This window comes from Idiotropiscis lumnitzeri, chromosome 8 (genome assembly GCF_059441095.1).
Source record: "Idiotropiscis lumnitzeri isolate Australia: NSW breed Sydney's pygmy pipehorse chromosome 8, RoL_Ilum_1.0, whole genome shotgun sequence".
Classification (NCBI taxonomy): domain Eukaryota; kingdom Metazoa; phylum Chordata; class Actinopteri; order Syngnathiformes; family Syngnathidae; genus Idiotropiscis; species Idiotropiscis lumnitzeri.
In genome coordinates, this window is record NC_142398.1 from 796335 (window position 1) to 815357 (window position 19023).

General features: G+C 43.2%; 1 protein-coding gene across 6 annotated transcripts in view; it reads right to left on the reverse strand.

Annotated features, from left to right (window-relative positions):
• Positions 1–1574: 1574 nt before the first annotated feature.
• LOC148331465 (lysine-specific demethylase 2A-like) overlaps positions 1575–19023 on the reverse strand; it is a 224002-nt gene continuing 206553 nt past the window's right edge. For all 6 annotated transcript variants that reach the window (XM_088301663.1, XM_088301664.1, XM_088301662.1 and 3 more), the window contains one exon: positions 1575–6534. In XM_088301663.1, the coding sequence (XP_088157789.1) occupies positions 6353–6534 (182 nt within the window). In that variant the 3' untranslated portion in view covers positions 1575–6352. The remainder of the gene's footprint in view (positions 6535–19023) is intronic.

Consider the following 19023-nt stretch of genomic DNA (forward strand, 5'->3'; position numbering starts at 1 on the left):
CGGGGACCAGTGAAGAGCATCCGGACAGACAATCGGACAAACTTTGTCGGGGCGCAGACAGAACTCAAGGAGGCTCTGAAAGGCTTGGACCATACAAGAATCCACAAGGAGCTACTGAAGGATGAGGTTAAATGGACATTCAATCCCCCATTTGGAGCGCACCATGGAGGGGTTTGGGAAAGGTTGCTCAAGCTTGTCAAGAAGATCCTGTACTCAGTCTTGAAAGAACAAACGCTAGACGACGAGACTCTACAGACGGCATTATGCGAAGTTGAGGCTATCATGAATGATCGACCAAATACTGCAGTGTCGAGTGATCCAAATGATCGGGAGCCACTCACGCCAAACCATCTTCTACAGCTGAAGGCCCAACCTCTAATGTCAGCAGGACTATTCCAAAAGGGAGACCTCTACACACAGAGGAGATGGAGGCAAGTACAGTATCTTGCGGACCTTTTCTGGAAGAGGTGGATAAGAGAATATGTCCCCCTCATGCAACCAAGAAGCTAGTGGAATCATCCAAAACAAAACCTCAGTCCAGACAATCTAGTTGTCATCGTGGATGACACAGCACAAAGGAATTCATGGCTCATGGGCCGTGTGGTGAAGACGTTTCCTGGATCGAAAGGGCTTGTTCGAAGTGTACTCGTGAGAACCAAGACCATCACTCTACAGAGACCGGCGGACTGCGCTTGAAGCCTCGTTGACAGTCCCTACACATGCATGCACGAGTGCACATATACACATTTTGCATACATCTGGGACTGCCGGAAAGATAACACGGGCTGCTGGACACACTTGATACACACAAAGGGCACGAACTGCAAACTTTTGCTTCATGAATTATGAACGATGCGCGTTTATTTAATAAATCATAGACTACGTACGTTCCTTTCTTGAACTCTGAACTTCATGGACTAATACTCAAGACGAGTAATGAATTTGATATGGATACATTTATGTGGTAAAATACTGTTTTGTATTTGATTCTTTGCAGAAACTATCAATTGTTGGCCCCTTGATTTATTAGTTCGGGGAATTGATTTACTATGGCATCACCAATTAGGGGCCGGAATGTTGGGGCCAGAATGAATGTATTATTAGACACCACTGTTGCCTTACTGGGCAGCGCAGTATAGAGGGTGCCCTCTGTAGACGAGGGATGGTGGTGTGGCCTGTGAACCTTTAAGTTTCATGATTATTGCACCTGTGCGGTGAAGTGTGGGACTTGGAAGACAGCGGAACCGTATTTGACCAGATCACAACTAAAAAAACAAACTATTATACAGATTAATTCCTTTGTAGTTTGGAATGGAGGACGAGGACGAATAATTTTGAGTCAAGCACATGTGACAAACAAATGCACGTTAATCTTGTTTACATTAAATTGACAACTTGGATCGCCATTCGTTCAATTGTGACTGCGTCTTTAACCCCGCACAAGTGGCTTATTTTGAGACAAAGGAAGGCCACTATAACCATACAATACCTTAGTTAACATGCATGCACATTAAAACAGAAGATAGCATGGCTAGCGTGGCTAGCTGTTTTTAAAAAGGCAACAGGAGCAAAACTGAGTTTGGTTGTATTTTATTGAACAATTTAACAATGTACTCACATTATTATTAATCAGTCATCATCCACAAATCCATCAAAATCATCTTCTGTATCAGAAATAAACAGCTGGGCAAGTTCTCCCACAAACACGCCATGTTCCCTCTCGTCATTGTCTGATTCCCCTTGTCGCTGCTGTGTGCGGCTACTCATGATGCCGGCTTTTGCGAAAGCTCTAACAACAGAGCTAGCAGACACGTTTGCCCGTATAGGGGCCTGCTTTGCACTGGGGGCGTGCCTTTGCGTTGTCGTTCACACCCATCGTTCCCCTCTCACGCCTACGCCTGCTGTCGTTAGCCATGCCCGCCTTCTCTCTATATAAGCAGTGTGCAGGCAGTTAATGTTCGCAGTCAGCCCAGCGGTGCACTTGGTCCACATAATGGGCGCTCCGCATCAAAAGGCGCCCTGGCTTTTTTGGAGGAGTTGCAGAACTTTAAAGTGCGCCTTATGGCTGCGAAAACACGGTAACAATGTTGACTGTATGACCTATTTTCAAAGACAAAGAGCCATTTTTCTTCAAAGGTTTAGTTGACACATTCTCTACAACAAGTCATTTTTTCCACAGCACACATTTACTTCATGTCCAAGGCATTACAGTCAAGGTAAAACATGGCCATTTTATGACAAATTCTTCGTTAAAAAATAAAATAAAATAAAAATAATTGAAGGCAAAATAAAAAAATAAACAAAATTTAAAAAAAATAAAAAATAAAAATATACAATTCAAAATACAGATCACAGTAAATATAGTTCAAGGTTAAAATAAGGGTGAAAAGTGTAGATGTGGGCGAACAAAATCAAGAAATCATGATCATATATTTCACATTGATGTCATATATATCCTAGTGATGTATTTTTTAATCCAATCAGAATTCAGCTCGCTCGTGTTGCCAGGCAGAGTTCATAATACCAGTTGCACGCACTATTTGTTCAAGGCCTTCAGACACAATCGTTCGGGTGTCTGCTTTGTATGAATGTGGGGTTTTACAGTTGATAGACAATTCCGATAGCCAATCAGATCACTAATCTGTAACAGTGAGCCTTCTCGCTGGCCTTACGCTGAAGTTGATGAATGCATTTTGTGATTGTATACTCACCCGTGAGGGGGCATCGCTATGCGGACTCAACACACCCGGAAGTCATAACTGGCAACCGTTCAAAAATCTAAATAAATTCTTAGTTTTTTAAACCACGATGGCCGAAGGAGGGAAAAGTGTGAATTTAATTGCAGATACACTCGTGAGGCCAATTTCAAGACAGACCTTTTAAGAGAAGCTAGGTCCTCCAAAACGTGTGTTTCTGTATCTTATTTGTCCAGCCGTGGTGTCATAAATGATGGTATTATGAGGGGAATTTATTCAAGTAGGATTAAGTAGGACTTGACTGAAGCCTACGTGTGAAATGCACAGCCCGCCACAGAGTGTAATATAAGAATTATTCGTTCTTAGTTATCAAAGTGTGCATAATTGTGTCACCACAATTTATTTAATTTCCACTGTATGCCTCCATTCAAAATTATTAATGTGAAAAATGTAAAAACGCCTTGCGATTGGGTGACAACCAGTTCAGCGTGTACCCATCCTACTGACCGAAGACAGCTGGGATAAGCTCCTGGAACCCACTGAGCGTCATCAATAAACATCAGCGGGCCCACCCTGATGGCGTTCACATAGTAGCGGGAGACTTTAATAAGGCCAATTTAAAGACTGTACTCCCAGAGTTCCACCAGCATGTCAAGTGCCCAACGAGGGGAGACAACACTCTCGACCATGTGTACTCGAACATCAAGCACGCATACAGGGCCCTCCCACTCGCCCCCCTCGGCCAGTCAGACCACCTGTCCTTGCAGCTCGCACCTGCGTACACCCCTCTCAGATGCAGATTCAGGCCCACCACAAAGACTGTAAAAACCTGGCGTGATGACGCCATGAGTGAATGACAGGACTGCTTTGAAGACAACAACTGGGACCTCTTTGATCATCAGGACCTTGATGTCTACACGCATTGTGTACTGGACTACATCAAGTTCTGCATGGAAACTGTGTCCCTACACAGGACCATACGGACCTTCCCAAATGCGAAGCCCTGGATGTCCAGCCAGGTCCGCTCTCTCCTCAAGGCCCGTGACGCTGCCTTCAGGTCAGGCGACAAAGCCCAGTACAGGGTGGCTCGTGCTGACCTGAGCAAAGGCATCAAGCTAGCCAAGGCAAACTACAAGAGGAGGCTGGAGGCCCACCTTGCCAGCAACAGACCACGGGAGGTGTTGCAGGGTCTACGGAGCATCACCAACTTCCGAGGCAGCAGCACGACCTCTGTAGACCCGAGTGCATCGCTGTCAGAGGAGCTTAACTGCTTTTTCGCTCGCTTTGACTCGCCCCAACCGTCACACCCCCGCACTTCATGCCTCAACTCCCCCCCACTCACCGTAGAGGAACACGATGTGAGGCGCGCGTTCCTGGCTATCAACCTCAGGAAAGCTACTGGACCCGACGGAATACCAGGCAAGGTCCTCAGAGCATGTGCCCACCAACTGTCACATGTTTTCTGCAGGGTCTTCAACCGCTCCCTGGCTCAAGCAGTCATCCCCTCCTGCTTGAAAACGTCCACCATTATTCCTGTCCCCAAAAAGTCACCCGCCGTCCACCTGAATGACTACCGTCCTGTTGCTCTCACACCAGTCATCATGAAGTGCTTCGAGAGGCTGGGTCTCCAGCACATCAGGGACTGCCTTCCTCCCACTCTGGACCCCTACCAGTTTGCATACCGGGCTAACAGATCCACTGAGGACGCCATCGACACTGCTCTGCATGTTGTGCTGGGCCACCTGGAACAACAGCAGAGCTATGCAAGGATGCTCTTTGTGGACTACAGCTCGGCATTCAACACAATTATGCCGGACATCCTCGTCGCCAAACTGGACATTCTCGGCCTCCTTGCCCTCACACGCATCTGACCAACAGACCCCAGACTGTGTTGCTCGGCCCCTACACGTCCTCCACCCGTACGCCGAGCACCGGTTCCCCTCAAGGATGCGTGCTGAGCCCTCTCCTATCCACCCTCTACACCTACGACTGCAGCCCGGCCCACGGTAACAACACCATCGTCAAGTTTGCTGACGACAGTGGTCGGTCTGATCTCGGAAGGTGACGAGACAGCCTACAGAGAGGAGGTCCAGAGACTGACGGCTTGGTGCGAGGACAACAGACTGCAACTCAACATTGCAAAAACAAAGGAGATCGTCATCGACTTCAGGAGGAACAAGACGGTGCCGCCACCCCTCTGCATCGAAGGCGTGTGTGTGGAGAGGGTCCACACGTTCAAGTTCCTGGGAGTACAGATCTCCGATGACCTTTCTTGGACACACAACACCACAGCAGTGGTAAAGAAGGTCCACCAGCGTCTGCACTTCCTGAGAGTCCTCAGGAAATTCAACCTGGACAGGAAGCTGCTGCTGGCCTTCTAACACTCGTCCACCGAGAGCCTGCTGACGTACTGTGTCTCCACCTGGTACAGCGGCTTCACTGAGGCGGACAGAGTGAGGCTCCAGAGGACAGTCAAAACAGCGCAAAGGATTATTGGCTGCCCTCTCCCCTCACTGTCGGACATCTACACCGCCCGGTGCCTCAGAAGGGCTCTCAACATCGTCAAAGACAATACCCACCCAAACTCACACCTGTTCGACCTGATGCCCTCTGGCAGGCGCTACAGGTGCATCAAATCAAGGACCAATAGACTGAGAAACAGTTTCTTCCCAAGAGCCATCTCCATTCTAAACTCACACACACACACACACGACCACCCGTACCTTGCAGAACAGCAACGTGATGTGTTTTTATATACCCTATTCAGTATTATTTTCCATTGCACTAACTATTCTCTTATTTATCTAATTTATATATTTATCTGAATTATTGTTGTATTGCACTGGAGACGAGCTCTCTAATCTCGTTGCACACTTGAGTACAATGACGATAAAGGGATTTCTGATTCTGATTCTGATGCTTGTGAGGGGATGCGATACAGATAATGGATGGATATTTTCAGGCCGAAAAAAAAATATATATATATATGTATATATATTTGCAAAGTATGCAAATTATTTTTTAAATAAATCAAACTGATTTCAATGTTTTGGATTAATCACCTGAGTTAATGCTTTAATTTTGACAGCCCTAATATATATATATATATATATATATATATATATATATATTAGTTAAATCAGTTTGATTTATTTAAAAAATAATTTGCATACTTTGCAAATATTGTGCCATATTAGCTGTCTTTAGCATGTCTCAGAACAAAACACCGTGTTTAAGTTACCACTGGGCCTTGCAAACCAACACTGCTAGAGTGTGGCGCTTGTGGGCAGTTTTGAGAAATTTTTCGAAAATAAATGTCTGCAAAGATGTCTCGATTTAGATCATATTCAATAATCCAAGAAAGCTATCAGAACAGTCTTTGAATTAAATATACTTCATATTTGGTGATTTTGCATCAATTCCAAGATATTATTCAAGTAAATATCTGTTATAAGCCTCGCAAAAAATAGTCGTTGAAAAATGTGATTAATCATGATTAATCATGGAATTTTTTGTGATTAGTTAAAAAAATAATCACTTGACAGCACTGATATATATATACTTTGTATTGTGACATGCAAGCAAAAAGCAAAAAAATTAGCTTGTCAAGAACATCTTACGGAGAAGCATTTTCATTTTGACTAAGCTACAACCACCTAGTTTAGACATTGGATGACCTTCTCCTCGATCATACAGTACACAGCGATGTGTGACAGCTCAGCGATGAAGGCGTTGCAGGCTTGCATACTGATGTTCTTGCAGCCTCTTATGTCCAGAAGAGTCAAAGACTTGATGCGCTTCAGGTAGGACAAGCATCCATCACTCAACTGATAACAACCTGTTTTGGCACACAAATAAAAGCCACTCGATTATTTGGTAAGTTATCTTGCGTGTTACCCAGGCCATAGTTTAGTAAGTAGTGTAGTGTATAAAATATATGTTCTAATTAGACATTGTATCAGTTATTTCCATTTAACTGTGAAGTGAACAAATAGGTAAACCAGACAAAATGAGACCAGTAGTGCCCAAACAGTAGATTGCGGTGGAAAGGGGTGTAGAGGGCAGTGCTGTTTTTGGGAGGCATTTTAGATTTAGTCTTAGTCTTTTGGACGGAAATGCTTATTAGTTTTTGTCACAATTAGTCATTCCTATTTGTGATAGTTTTAGTCTAGTTTAAGTCGACAAAAACTCAAAAAGGTTTTAGTCAACGGTAACTCCCCAAAAAGTTTTATTCATTGTTTTTGTAAATTTAGTCGATGAAGTCTTCCCAAAAATGTTTTGTTTGGTTTAGTTAAAAATAGGCTTCAAAGGTTTTCACCCTATAGCACGTTCACAAAAGACTTTCTGATCAAAAACTAAGGATTATGCATTATTAACAGATAAAGTGGTAACAGTGCAATCAATGCTCATTCTCCGTAATAAGCTGAGAACCAAAACATTTTATTTGGCAACTGCTGGGGCATTATTACAGGTAATGCAACATAAACAAACCAAATATATATTTTTTAACAACATAGACTTGTAGTTGACTTGTTATAATACACTGCCACAAGTACAAACGCCATCAAACATGTCTTCATTACTTGGAACAGCTTGGTTTTATCAGAAAGTAGTAGCCTACCTACCACTGTCGCCATGGTCCGTCAAAGTCAAGTCAAGTCAAGTCAAGTCAATTTTATTTGTATAGCCCTTAATCACAGACAGTCTCAAAGGGCTTTACATAGCCACAATCGACATCCCCGATCTTAACCCCCAAAGTAAAGCGTGTCAGTGTGTGTGAGCCGAGACAAATGACCGCGTACGTGTTGGTGTTTTGTTGTGCCGGTGAGCGCAACGGTTCTGGAAACGGTGGTGCACAGCACATGCAGTCAAGATCGTTCTTGGATGAACACAATATCATGGAGGTTTTCCAGTCAAGAGTCAGGAAAATGCATAGCACAGAGCCCTGCTACGAGTTTTGAATGGTATCCTCCGGGCAAACGACACTGGAGGCTATGTTGGTCTTGTCTTGTTAGATCCAACTGCAGCGTTTGACACGGTGGACCACAGTATTCTTCTGGCTTTTTTACATCACCACGTGGGCATTAGCGGTAGCGCTCAAGAGTGGTTTAGATCCTGGTTGATTGGCAGGACCTTTTGTCTTCGCCAAGGTTGCTATGAGTCCCACTCTGCCCCTTTGGCGTTTGGTGTTCCACAAGGTTCTGTTATGGGGCCCTTGCTGTTCGATCAAGCTTCTTTCATCTTCGGCAGCTAGCTAAAGTGAAGCCCTTTATTTTGCAGCAGCATTAGAAACAGTAATCTATGGCTTTGTTACATCTAGGCTAGATTACTGTAATGTCAGCCAGTCCTCCCTCAAGGACCTCCAACTGGTGCAAAGAGCTGCTGCTTGTCTTTTAAATGGAGCGAGGAAGACGGATGACAACCCCAACCTTGGCCTCTCCTTACTGGCTCCCAGTGCAGTTTTGAGTTTGCTTTAAGATACTTCTGTTTTGTCTTCAAATCTTTAAATGGCCTCACCCCAGTGTACCGCTCCGAGCTCCTCCACCCCTAGGCACCTGACTCGGGTCGAGGACCAAATACTGCTGGAGGTAACGAGGACTAAGCACAGCCTCAGGGGGGATTGTGACATTAAGCAAGCATCCTCTTTGTCCATTTTTAAAACTCATTTGAAGACACATTTTTTTATTATTTAGCTTTTGACTCACTACGAGACAGTCGCTGTTCTGCTGTTCTTCTGGTTCTTCTATTGTTTTAATTTGTGCTCTTTTTTCCCGCTAATTTATATTCCACCATATGAAAAGCGCTTTCTTACAGTTCCAGCTGTTGTGAAATGCGCTTTGTTAATAAAGTTGTATTGTATTCTATTGAAGAGTTCCTGAGTCCATGTAGTGACATCCTTTACATATTGAGTTGGGTTTTTGATGTAGTTCCACCCAAGGGGTCGAACGTCATGAGCAATCAGCCTTGCTGCTTGAGTGCAGATATTTCTCCAAATTCTCTGAAACTTATGATATGATGAATCGCAGATGATGAGATCCATACATTTCTTGCAATTATACAATACAGCACAATACAAATTTATTTTTATAGTGCATTTCACAACAGCCGGAGCTGTAACAAAGTGCTTTGCAGATGGTGTAATATACATTAGCGGGAAATTAGAACACAAATTGTACAAATTGTACATTGAGGAACATTGTCCTCAAACTGCTCGACTATTTCCTCATATGCAGTTGTTCACGAACAAGCTAATCTCTCCAATCATCTTTGCTTGTGAATGATTTAGCAATTCAGAGAAGCTCCTTTTACACCCAATACTGGCACCCACTGGTTCACCTGTGCGATGTTCCGTACAAGTGTTTGATGAACATTGGAGTCTTTTTTCACACCTATCCCAGCTTTTTTGGAAGATTTTGCAGCCATAAAATGTTCACGGTTATTTGCTCAACAATAAAATGGATAAGTTGAACATTAAATATCTTGTCTTTGTAGTGTTTCCAATTAAATACATGTTGAACATGATTTGAAAATCACTGTATTCAGTTATTATTTTTGTTATTGTTAATGTATTGTGCTCACAAAATTCTGCAGTCTCATCGCGGTAAAAAATTGTATATTTTAAAGTCGTCGGAAATGACGAAAACCAAATGGCTGCGCCGCCACCTACAGTGAAAAAAATGATCAAAAACAGGAACAGAAAAAATAAACTAACAAAACAGTACATTTAACCGAGGCCTACGAAAATTGGCGGACATGTGTAGCACCCCGAGAGGGGTAAAAAGTCCATTGTGGACATGGTCTAAAATAAACCGGAAGTGAGCTATGAATGTTTGAAAATCCAATTTTGGCCAATTTTTAACATTTGCAAGGGTCATAACTTTGCACCCTTATCCTAGCAAAGCAGCACTGCCTGTATGGGTCACCAAGATCTTGCAAAAGTTGTTAGCTGCCTACGACCCCAAAAAAGTCTCTGAAGCCCGATTCTAAACTCAAATGAAAGTCGGCCATTCTTAAATTTCCTTCATATTTTTCCCAATTTTTGGTGTTGTATCGGGGTCATATTCAATCAAAAAGCTTTTAATCTAATGTACTTCATTTTCAAAAATTTCCAATCCCAGAGTACCCCAACGTGCCAGTATCTCCACATGCCAGTATCCCAAATTGCCAGTACCCCAACATTGCCAGGGTTTTTCCTAGTTGGAATTGGATTTGTGCCTTATGTACTCCAACCAAAATTTTCCCTCAAAATTACTATGCACTTGCCCGCTGCCTCTGTGGACCAAACACTGCTGAAGGTGGCGACGACTAAGCGCTGCCTCAAGGGGCGATCGTGCCTTTTCTGTTGCCGGTCCTATGGAATGACCTCCCATTAAATGTTAGGCGAGCCCCTCTTTGTCCACTTTTAAAACTCGTTTGAAGACACATTTTTATTCTTTAGCTTTTGAGTCAACAAAGGACTGTCACTGTTCTGCTATTCTTCTGGTATCTGTTGTAAATGTGTTTATGTGTTTTAATTTGTGTTCAAATTATTGCAATTATATTATAACACCATATGGAAAGCGTTTTTTAGACAACTCCAGCTGTTGTGAAATGCCCTATGTAAATAAAGATAAAGATGTCCTTCATTAGTCCCATAATGGGGAAATTTGCAGTTTTACTGCAGCAAAGATATAGATCACAAAGAGGTGGCGGCGAAATGTAGCCGTTAATGTATAACATTAGCAGCAAACAACAGATTAGAAGAAGCTGAAGAAAGGATCGAAAAAATGGAGGAGAGAAAGCTAAACGTGGAAGAGACTGTGACGGGGCTTGTACAATTGCATTTGAAGATCGTGGACAAGCTGACATACTTGGAGAGCCTCACAAGGAGAGAAAATATGAAAATCTACGGTGTGCCCGAGGGGTCTGAACGAAAATCCCCTACAATGCGTGTTTTTGTTGAGACACTCCAGCCTGAGGGGCTAAAATTAAGCCAATCGGACGATATTGCCATTGAACGGGCACACCGATCAATGGGTCCCCCATCCCCCAGCGAGGCCCCTCCACGCTCTATCCTCGTGAGGTTTTTGAGCTTCACAACCAAAGAAAAGATTCTCCGTAAAGCATGGCAAATAAAAGGCTTGACTTGGAAAGATAAACACATAACACTTGATAACGATTATCCTCTGCTCATTCTGAAAAGGAGAAGAGAATACGCAACCATACGCAAAACTTTGAAGGACAATCAAATCCCATTTCATACTCTCTTCTCTGCAAGGCTGAAGGTGAAATACACTGATGGAACAAAGATCTACGACACTGCCACAGAAGCAAGTGAAGAGCTGTCCAAATGAGGCTTTCCTGTAACAGTCATCAAATCACCAGAGACCATCGTGGAGCAGCTAAGACAACTCGACAACACAACTAAGACAACAACATCTTGGAGCAGAGGGAGCAGAGGAACCCGTGCTACAGTCAACCCACATCAAGCACTGGGATACAGAGAGAAGCTGAGAACTTTGCAGTCGGGACATTGAGCTGATAGCTGTTAGCATGCGTCTGTTCTATTTACCGCGAGAGTTCAGTCATGTGATCGCGGTGGCGGCGTACGTGCCACCCTCTGCAAACAGTGAGACAGCCTGTGACGTACTGACTGCAGCTGTGAGCAGGCTACAAACACAGCACCCAAATGCCCTGCTCCTTATCTCTGGTGACTTCAATCATGCTTCTCCTTCCTCCTCTCTGCCTTCATTCACACAATATGTAACCTGCCACACCAGAGACAATAAAATATTGGACCTTTTCTATGCCAACACCAAGGAGGCGTACACATCACTGCCCCTCACCCCGCTGGGCAAAGCTGACCACAACTTGGTTGCTCTCCTACCTGTGTACAAACCTCTGGTCTGCAGGCAGCCAACTGTGACACGCACAGTTCAGCGATGGTCCGGAGAAGCCGAGGAGGCCTTAAAGGACTGTTTCAACACAACTGTGTCGGAGGTATTCAGCGAAGCTCACGGTGAGGACATTAATGGTCTAACAGACACAATTACAGACTATATTAACTTCTGCATGGAGAACACCATTCCCACCAGGACTGTAAGATGTTTCTTCAACAACAAACCCTGGATCACACCGGACATTAAAGCTCTCCTGAAGGAGAAAAAGAGGGCTTTTGTGTCAGGCGACAAGGACGAGCTGAAGAGAGTGCAGCGTCAGCTGAGAAGGAGGATCCGAGAGGGGAAAAAGTCCTACAGGATGCGGATGGAGGAACAACTGCAGCGGAACAATGCCAGGGATGTCTGGAGGGGCCTGAAGACCATCTCAGGCCACGGACAACCAGGTAAGACCCAGAAGGGGGGGGGCTTCAGTGGGCAAATGAGTTGAACCTATTTTTCAATAGGTTTGATCAAATGCCTGACCCCGCTCAGGCTCCCCTGCTGCAGCCCCCACCAACCCCTCCTGCCACTGCGAACGAGACCCTTTCTCCCCCTCTCTCTCTCCACAGGCTCGAGTTCCCAGCCTCATCAGACAACCACCACTTCCTCCTGCTCAGCCTTGTTCCTCACAACATCTCAGGTGAAGAACCAGCTGAGGAAGATGAAGGCGAGGAAGGCAGCAGGCCCAGATGGGATCAGCTCCCAGCTCCTCAAATCCTGCGCAGACCAGCTGTGTGGAATCGTCCAGCACATGTTCAACCTGAGCTTGAAGCTGGGCAGAGTCCCCCAGCTGTGGAAAACATCCTGCCTGGTTCCGGTTCCAAAGACACCCCATCCGAAGGAGCTCAACAACTTCAGACCAGTGGCGCTGACGTCTCATCTGATGAAGACCCTGGAGAGACTGGTCCTCGTCCATCTGCGCCCCCTGGTCAGCTCCTCAATGGACCCACTCCAGTTTGCATACCAGCCTGGCATCAGTGTGGATGATGCCATCATCTACCTGCTCCACACTTCACTCTCCCACCTGGAGAAGGTGGGGGGCACGGTGAGGATCATGTTCTTTGATTTCTCAAGTGCTTTCAACACCATCCAGCCCGCCTTATTGGGAGACAAGCTGGAGCAGGCGGGAGTGGCCCACCACCTCATCACATGGATCCACAACTACCTCACAAACCGGCCACAGGACGTGAGGACACAGGACTGTGTGTCTGACGTGCTCCTCTGCAGCACGGGAGCGCCGCAGGGAACTGTTCTGGCTCCCTTCCTGTTCACCCTCTACACCTTGGACTACAAATACAATTCCACAACCTGTCACCTGCAGAAGTTCTCTGATGACTCTGTGATTGTCGGCCTCATCACTGACGGTGACGATCGGGAGTACAGAGGGGTTACGCAGGGGTTCGTGGACTGGTGTCAGCAGAACCGCCTCCAAATCAACGCTGTGAAATCCAAAGAGCTGGTGGTGGGTTTCCGCAAGCGTCGGCACTCTCCACCTGCACCAGTGAATATCCAGGGAACAGACGTTGAGAGGGTCTCAACTTACAAGTACCTGGGTGTTCATCTGAACAATAAACTGGACTGGAGCGACAACACAGACGCTCTCTATAGGAAGGGTCAGAGCAGACTCTTCCTACTCAGGAGGCTGAGGACCTTTGGCGTTCCTCAGGGACTTCTATGACTCGGTGGTTTCATCAGTCATCTTCTATGGAGTGGTCTCCTGGGCAGGAGGCATCTCGGGCCGGGACAAAAAGAGACTGGACAAACTAGTGAGGAGGGCCAGCTCTGTCCTGGGCTGCTCCCTGGACTCTCTGGACTCAGTGGGGGGCAGGAGGACGGCAAAACTGTCATCAATGCTGGACAACCCAGCCCACCCACTCAATGACATTCTGAGAACACTCCACAGCTCCTTCAGTGATAGACTGTTACACCCTCGCTGTACCAAAGAGAGATTTCTCCGCTCCTTCCTGACGACTGCTGTCAGACTTTTTAACAAGAACATTGGGTCAGGCCTACAAACGGGAGGGCATTAGTGCAACTGTGCAGTCCTAGGATGCAATATACACTACTAATGTACTTTCAGCCAATGGTGTACTTAAATATTGACCAATGATGTATTTTGTTTACCATTACAGTATTCTTATAACAGTACTTCTATCACTGCAGTATTTCTACCATTGCAGGACGTTCACTATTACAGTACTTTTATCATTGCAGTACCTTTATCATTGCAGTACTTTTACTATTACAGTACTTTCATCATTGCAGTATTTTTCTATCGTTGCAGTACTTTTACTATTACAGTACTTTTACCATTGCAGTATATTTTATCATTGCAGTACTTTTACCATTACAGTACGTTTATCATTGCAGTATTTTCTATCATGCAGTACTTTTCTTTCATTTCAGTACTCTTACCATTACAGTACTTTGATCATTGCAATATTTTTATCATTGCAGTATTTTCAATCATTCAGTAGTTTTTATCATTACAGCGTTTCCCCCTCTGTATAATGGACAGGCATTAGGAGTGTTTCCTTACACTTAGATATGTTTATACTGTGTATATTTGCATGCTTTTTATGAATGTCTGCTGCTAATGTTATACATTAACGGCTACATTACGCCACCGACTCTGTGTGATCTATATCTTTGCTGCTGTAACACCTCAAATTTCCCCATTGCGGGACTAATAAAGGACATCTTTATCTTTATCTTTAACTTTTAGGAGATCAACTGCGGAGCCCCCTGGAGAATGAGGTTTCAATTTTGTATTTTTTTTTCCTTTTTTTATTATTATTATTTCTTTCTCTCTCATCCCTTCTCTGTGGCCGTTTTTTCTTCTTTCTCCATAAAATCCCAAAACAACAATCATTGCTACCTATTGTCATAGGAACGTTTAAAGGCTCAAACAATTTTGGTGCATAATACGATATGATCTATGGTTCGTTATGGCGTGATCTCTTGTGGCATAGTCCTCAGCCAACAAAAGACTCCTTGTTAGAATAATATTAAGAGGTTATTCTACATTTGCCGTGACACAGCTTTATTTTAATACGTAGTGCATATAACATGTTGCAATCTACTGAAGTAGACTATGCTTGAGTGATTGCAGTTTGAGTGGAAATGCAGGAGAAAAGCTGACGCAACCAACATCGTGCTTAATCCTGATAAGAGATGTTTGCTGAAGTCTGCTGCAACTACGACGACACCTATGCTAAAGAAGAATGTCGAGAATAATAAAGAAATTCTTATGAAGTGGCTACAGAGAAATAACATAAGAACAATTATTAACAAATGTAATAAAGAGAAGTTGATATCACACGGCACAACATTAACTACACGGTATAGGTTTTGTTGCTAATTTTGGTTCACACATTAACTAACAACTCTGGGAACAGCCACCTGCACCCAGGTTAAGGCGACTCAAAATCAACATGAAAGAAGTGCGGACGTGAGCAGGATCAACAACAGCTGCGACCAGAATAAACATACCATTGATCTGTTGTGTAAACCTGTATTGTGATATAACTCGTGATTTTTAATAAAAGGCCCAGGGAGGTGCAGTAAGCTTCAGAGATCCGACCCGATCACTGGGGTATCATCTCTCCTGGCTGCCAGACTCTTTCCACTTGGTGTCCGTGTCTATTTTGTCTCTGAATTTCCTACTTGTCATGGTAAGGGTCGCTCCACCACATTTGGTGTGATTCTCCCGTGACATTTCAAAGTTCGAGCTGGATGGTGACTGGATCGAGCGGAGGGAACAGTGATGGCTGGAGGAAGACTGTGCACAGCAACTAGTATTAAAACCCTCATCTTGAGGCCAGCCACGCTAGAACATCCCGACGCTCGGCTCAATCACCATCCGACTGAACCAGAAGGGACAGCACGGAACACCAGGGGTAAGATAAACTTTAAAAATATACTATGTCTGATTGACGAACCTGACACTCCTTCACCGTCATGATGAGGACGCCACAGTTAGAGGCACAAGAGGGTCTGCCCTACAGGCCCCTACCCTGGAAGTTATTATATTTATTTTATTTGAAACTTCACTTGTTAAGTTTATTTCTTGTTTTGAATTCAGTGTTACCATCAAAGTGTATTAACCCTAATGTTACAAAATGTATGACAGATACTTAAAAATTGTTGCTATAAATATCAATGGCTTGCATAGTCCAGTTAAAAGGTGGAAAACTATCTAAACTAAAAAAAGATAAAGCAGAAATTGCTTTTATACAAGAAACACACCTGGAGGAGCACGCAAAGCTGAACAAACTGGGTTTTAAACAAGTGTTTTTCTCTTCACACAGCTCAGGAAGGAGGAGGGGTGTAGCGACACTGATATCTGGGGCGCTGAACTATGCGCTGAACTAGCATTTAGTAGATTATAAGGATAAAGAAGGTAGATACATTATGACAATCGTAAAGATCGCGGACAATCTCATAACTCTCCTAAATGTATATGCTCCCCCTGGCAGTGACTGGTCCTTTTATAGTCATATCTCGGAGTTAACAACATTAAGGAGTCAAGAAATCCTAATATGTGGTGGTGATTTTAACATAATACTGAATGCCACAATTGACTCGTCCAATGGCAAAGGTGGCCGTAAAAAGACCAGGGAAAAGCTTGTGCAACTAATGGAGGAGATAGGGGTGGTAGACGTATGGAGAGAACATAACCCAACGAAAAAGGAATATACCCACTACTCTCACCCACATAAAGTCTACTCCCGATTAAACTATATTTTTATGTTTAAAATAGGGCTGTCAAAATTAAAGCGTTAACTCAGTTGATTAATCCAAAATGTTTTAACTCAGTTAAATATTTTAACTCAATGAACTCAGCTTGATTTACTTGAATGTACATACTTTGCAAATATTGCGCCATATTAGCAGTACATCTTCAGCAAGTCTCAGAACAAAACACCGTGTTCAAGTTCCCACTGGGCCTTGCATCACTGTTGGAGTGAGGCGCTTATGGGCAGTTTTGAGAAATGTTTCGAAGATATCATTTAGATCATATTCAAGAATTAAAGAAAGCTTTTAGAACAGTCTTTGAATTAAATATACTTCATATTTGGTGATTTTGCAGGAATTACAAGATATTATTCAAGTAAATATCTGTTACAAGCTTCGCAAAAAATAGTACCGTATTTTCGTAGCCATTAGGCGCACTTTAAAGTCCTGAAACTCATCCAAAAAAGCCAGGGCGCCTTTTGATGCGGAGCGCCCATTATGTGGACCAAGTGCACCGCTGGGCTGACTGCGAACATTAACTGCCTGCACACTGCTTATATAGAGAGAAGGCGGGCGTGGCTAACGACAGCAGGCGGACGTGAGAGGGGAACGATGGGCGTGAACAACAACGCAAAGGCACGCCCCCAGAGCAAAGCAGGCCCCAGTGCCCCTATATGGGCAAACGTGTCTGCTAGATCTGTTGTTTGAGCTTTCGCAAAAGCTGTTTATCTTGGATACAGAAGACAAGGACTTGGTGCATTTTTGGAGGAGGACAACTTCAGCACATTGTTAAAAGCTAAAATAAAGTACCACCAAACTCCCGCTGCCATTTTAAAAACACGCTAGCGCGACAGAGCAGCTAATGCAACTGCTCGGTTGCTCGGTTCTGTTTGCGCCCAATGATACGGGAGCGTTCTATCTATGTATCAAATACAGAAATAGCAACTTCAACTGGTACTGCACCCTTAGATACGGCACGTCTTTTGGCCGTAAAAATATGGTAGTTGAAAAATGTGATTAATCACAATTAATCATGGAATTTTTTTGGTATTAATTAGTTAAAAAAATTTATCACTTGACAGCACTAGTTTGAAAACAACCTAGAGTTGGTGAAGAGTTGTGATATTGGACCTTGCACAATATCAGACCACAACCTTGTAACTATTAATGTCTGCCTTACAAGTAAGAAAAAATCTACCCTTTGGAGGATGAATAATAATATTTTGAAAAATCTTGATTATAAAGGTAAATTAAAGGATGACATTCAAGAATTCCTTATGTGTAATGATAATGATGAGGTATCCCCTGGAACCATGTGGGACACTCTAAAAGCAAAATTATAAAAATAAATAAATAAATTATAAGCTTATCAGCTCACCTTAAGAAAAGCAACTAGCACAAACTCACATGCCTTGAAGAAAAACTGTTAAAACTTCAACAAGAACATTCAAAGAATTTAAAAAGCAAAGTAAAGTCTGAAATGCAAAAATTTAAAAAAGAAATAGATATTAGCAACTTCAACGTACAGAAAAAACTTACCCATATGAAACAATATTATGAGGTCGGTGGAAGATCAATGAAATTGCTTTCCTATAAACTAAAGAAACAACAAGTGGAAAGAACAATATTCAAAATTTTAAATCCCTTGACCAACAAACTGGAACTGGATCAAGAGGAAATTAAACAACGTTTCCAAGGCTACTACAGTAACCTTTACTCCCAGAATTGCATAGATAATGATATACAGATAGACTCTTTCTTAGCAATTAGATTTACCAACTTTGACTGATGAACACAATGATAAACCTCTTGCAGTGATAAAAGAAGAAATTTATTGGGCTATCAAGAAGCTAAAAAGTGGCAAAATGCCAGGAGCTGACGGATTTGGTCCAGAATGGTATAAAGCAATGGAGATGCAATTGACCCCAATTTTGTCTAAGACATTGGGTCCTCGAAAAGAAGGAAACCCCAAAATCATGGACTGAAGCAATAATATCCATAATTCCAAAGGAAGGCGAAGACAAAGCCGTATGTAGCAATTACTGTCCAATTAGTGTCTTAAATATTGACTAAGTTATTTACATCTATATTATCAAAGCGATTAGAAGTGATTTTGCTGGTATTGATACACAAAGATTAGACAGGGTTTATAAAGCATAGACAGATATTGTGTCAGGAGAGTCTTAAATATAATGCAACACTCTATTCAACAGAAACTAGAAACCTTGATTGTTGGTGTGGATGCAGAGAAAGCTTTTGACTCTGTGAGGTGGACCTTTTTATATAAAGTACTTGGCAAATTTAGATTCCATAAATCGGTAATTGAGGTAATTTCGGGATTATATAATAAACCGTCTGCAAGAATAAAAATTTACGGGAAACTCACACAACCAATAGAAATACAAAGAGGAAATAGGCAAGGCTGTAGTCTCTCCGCACTCTTCTTTGCTTTAAGTCACTGGATAAGGCAAAGACAAGTTAATAAAGGGGATACAATTGCTGGTAAGGGGGAGCAAAAACGTGCCTTGTTTGCAGATGATTTGTTATTGACCCTGACCCAACCCACACAAACAATACCCATAATAATAAAGACACTTGAAAAATATGGTACTTTCACAGGTTATAAAATTAATGTAAACAAGACGCAGGTACTAACTTTAAATTAAGACCCA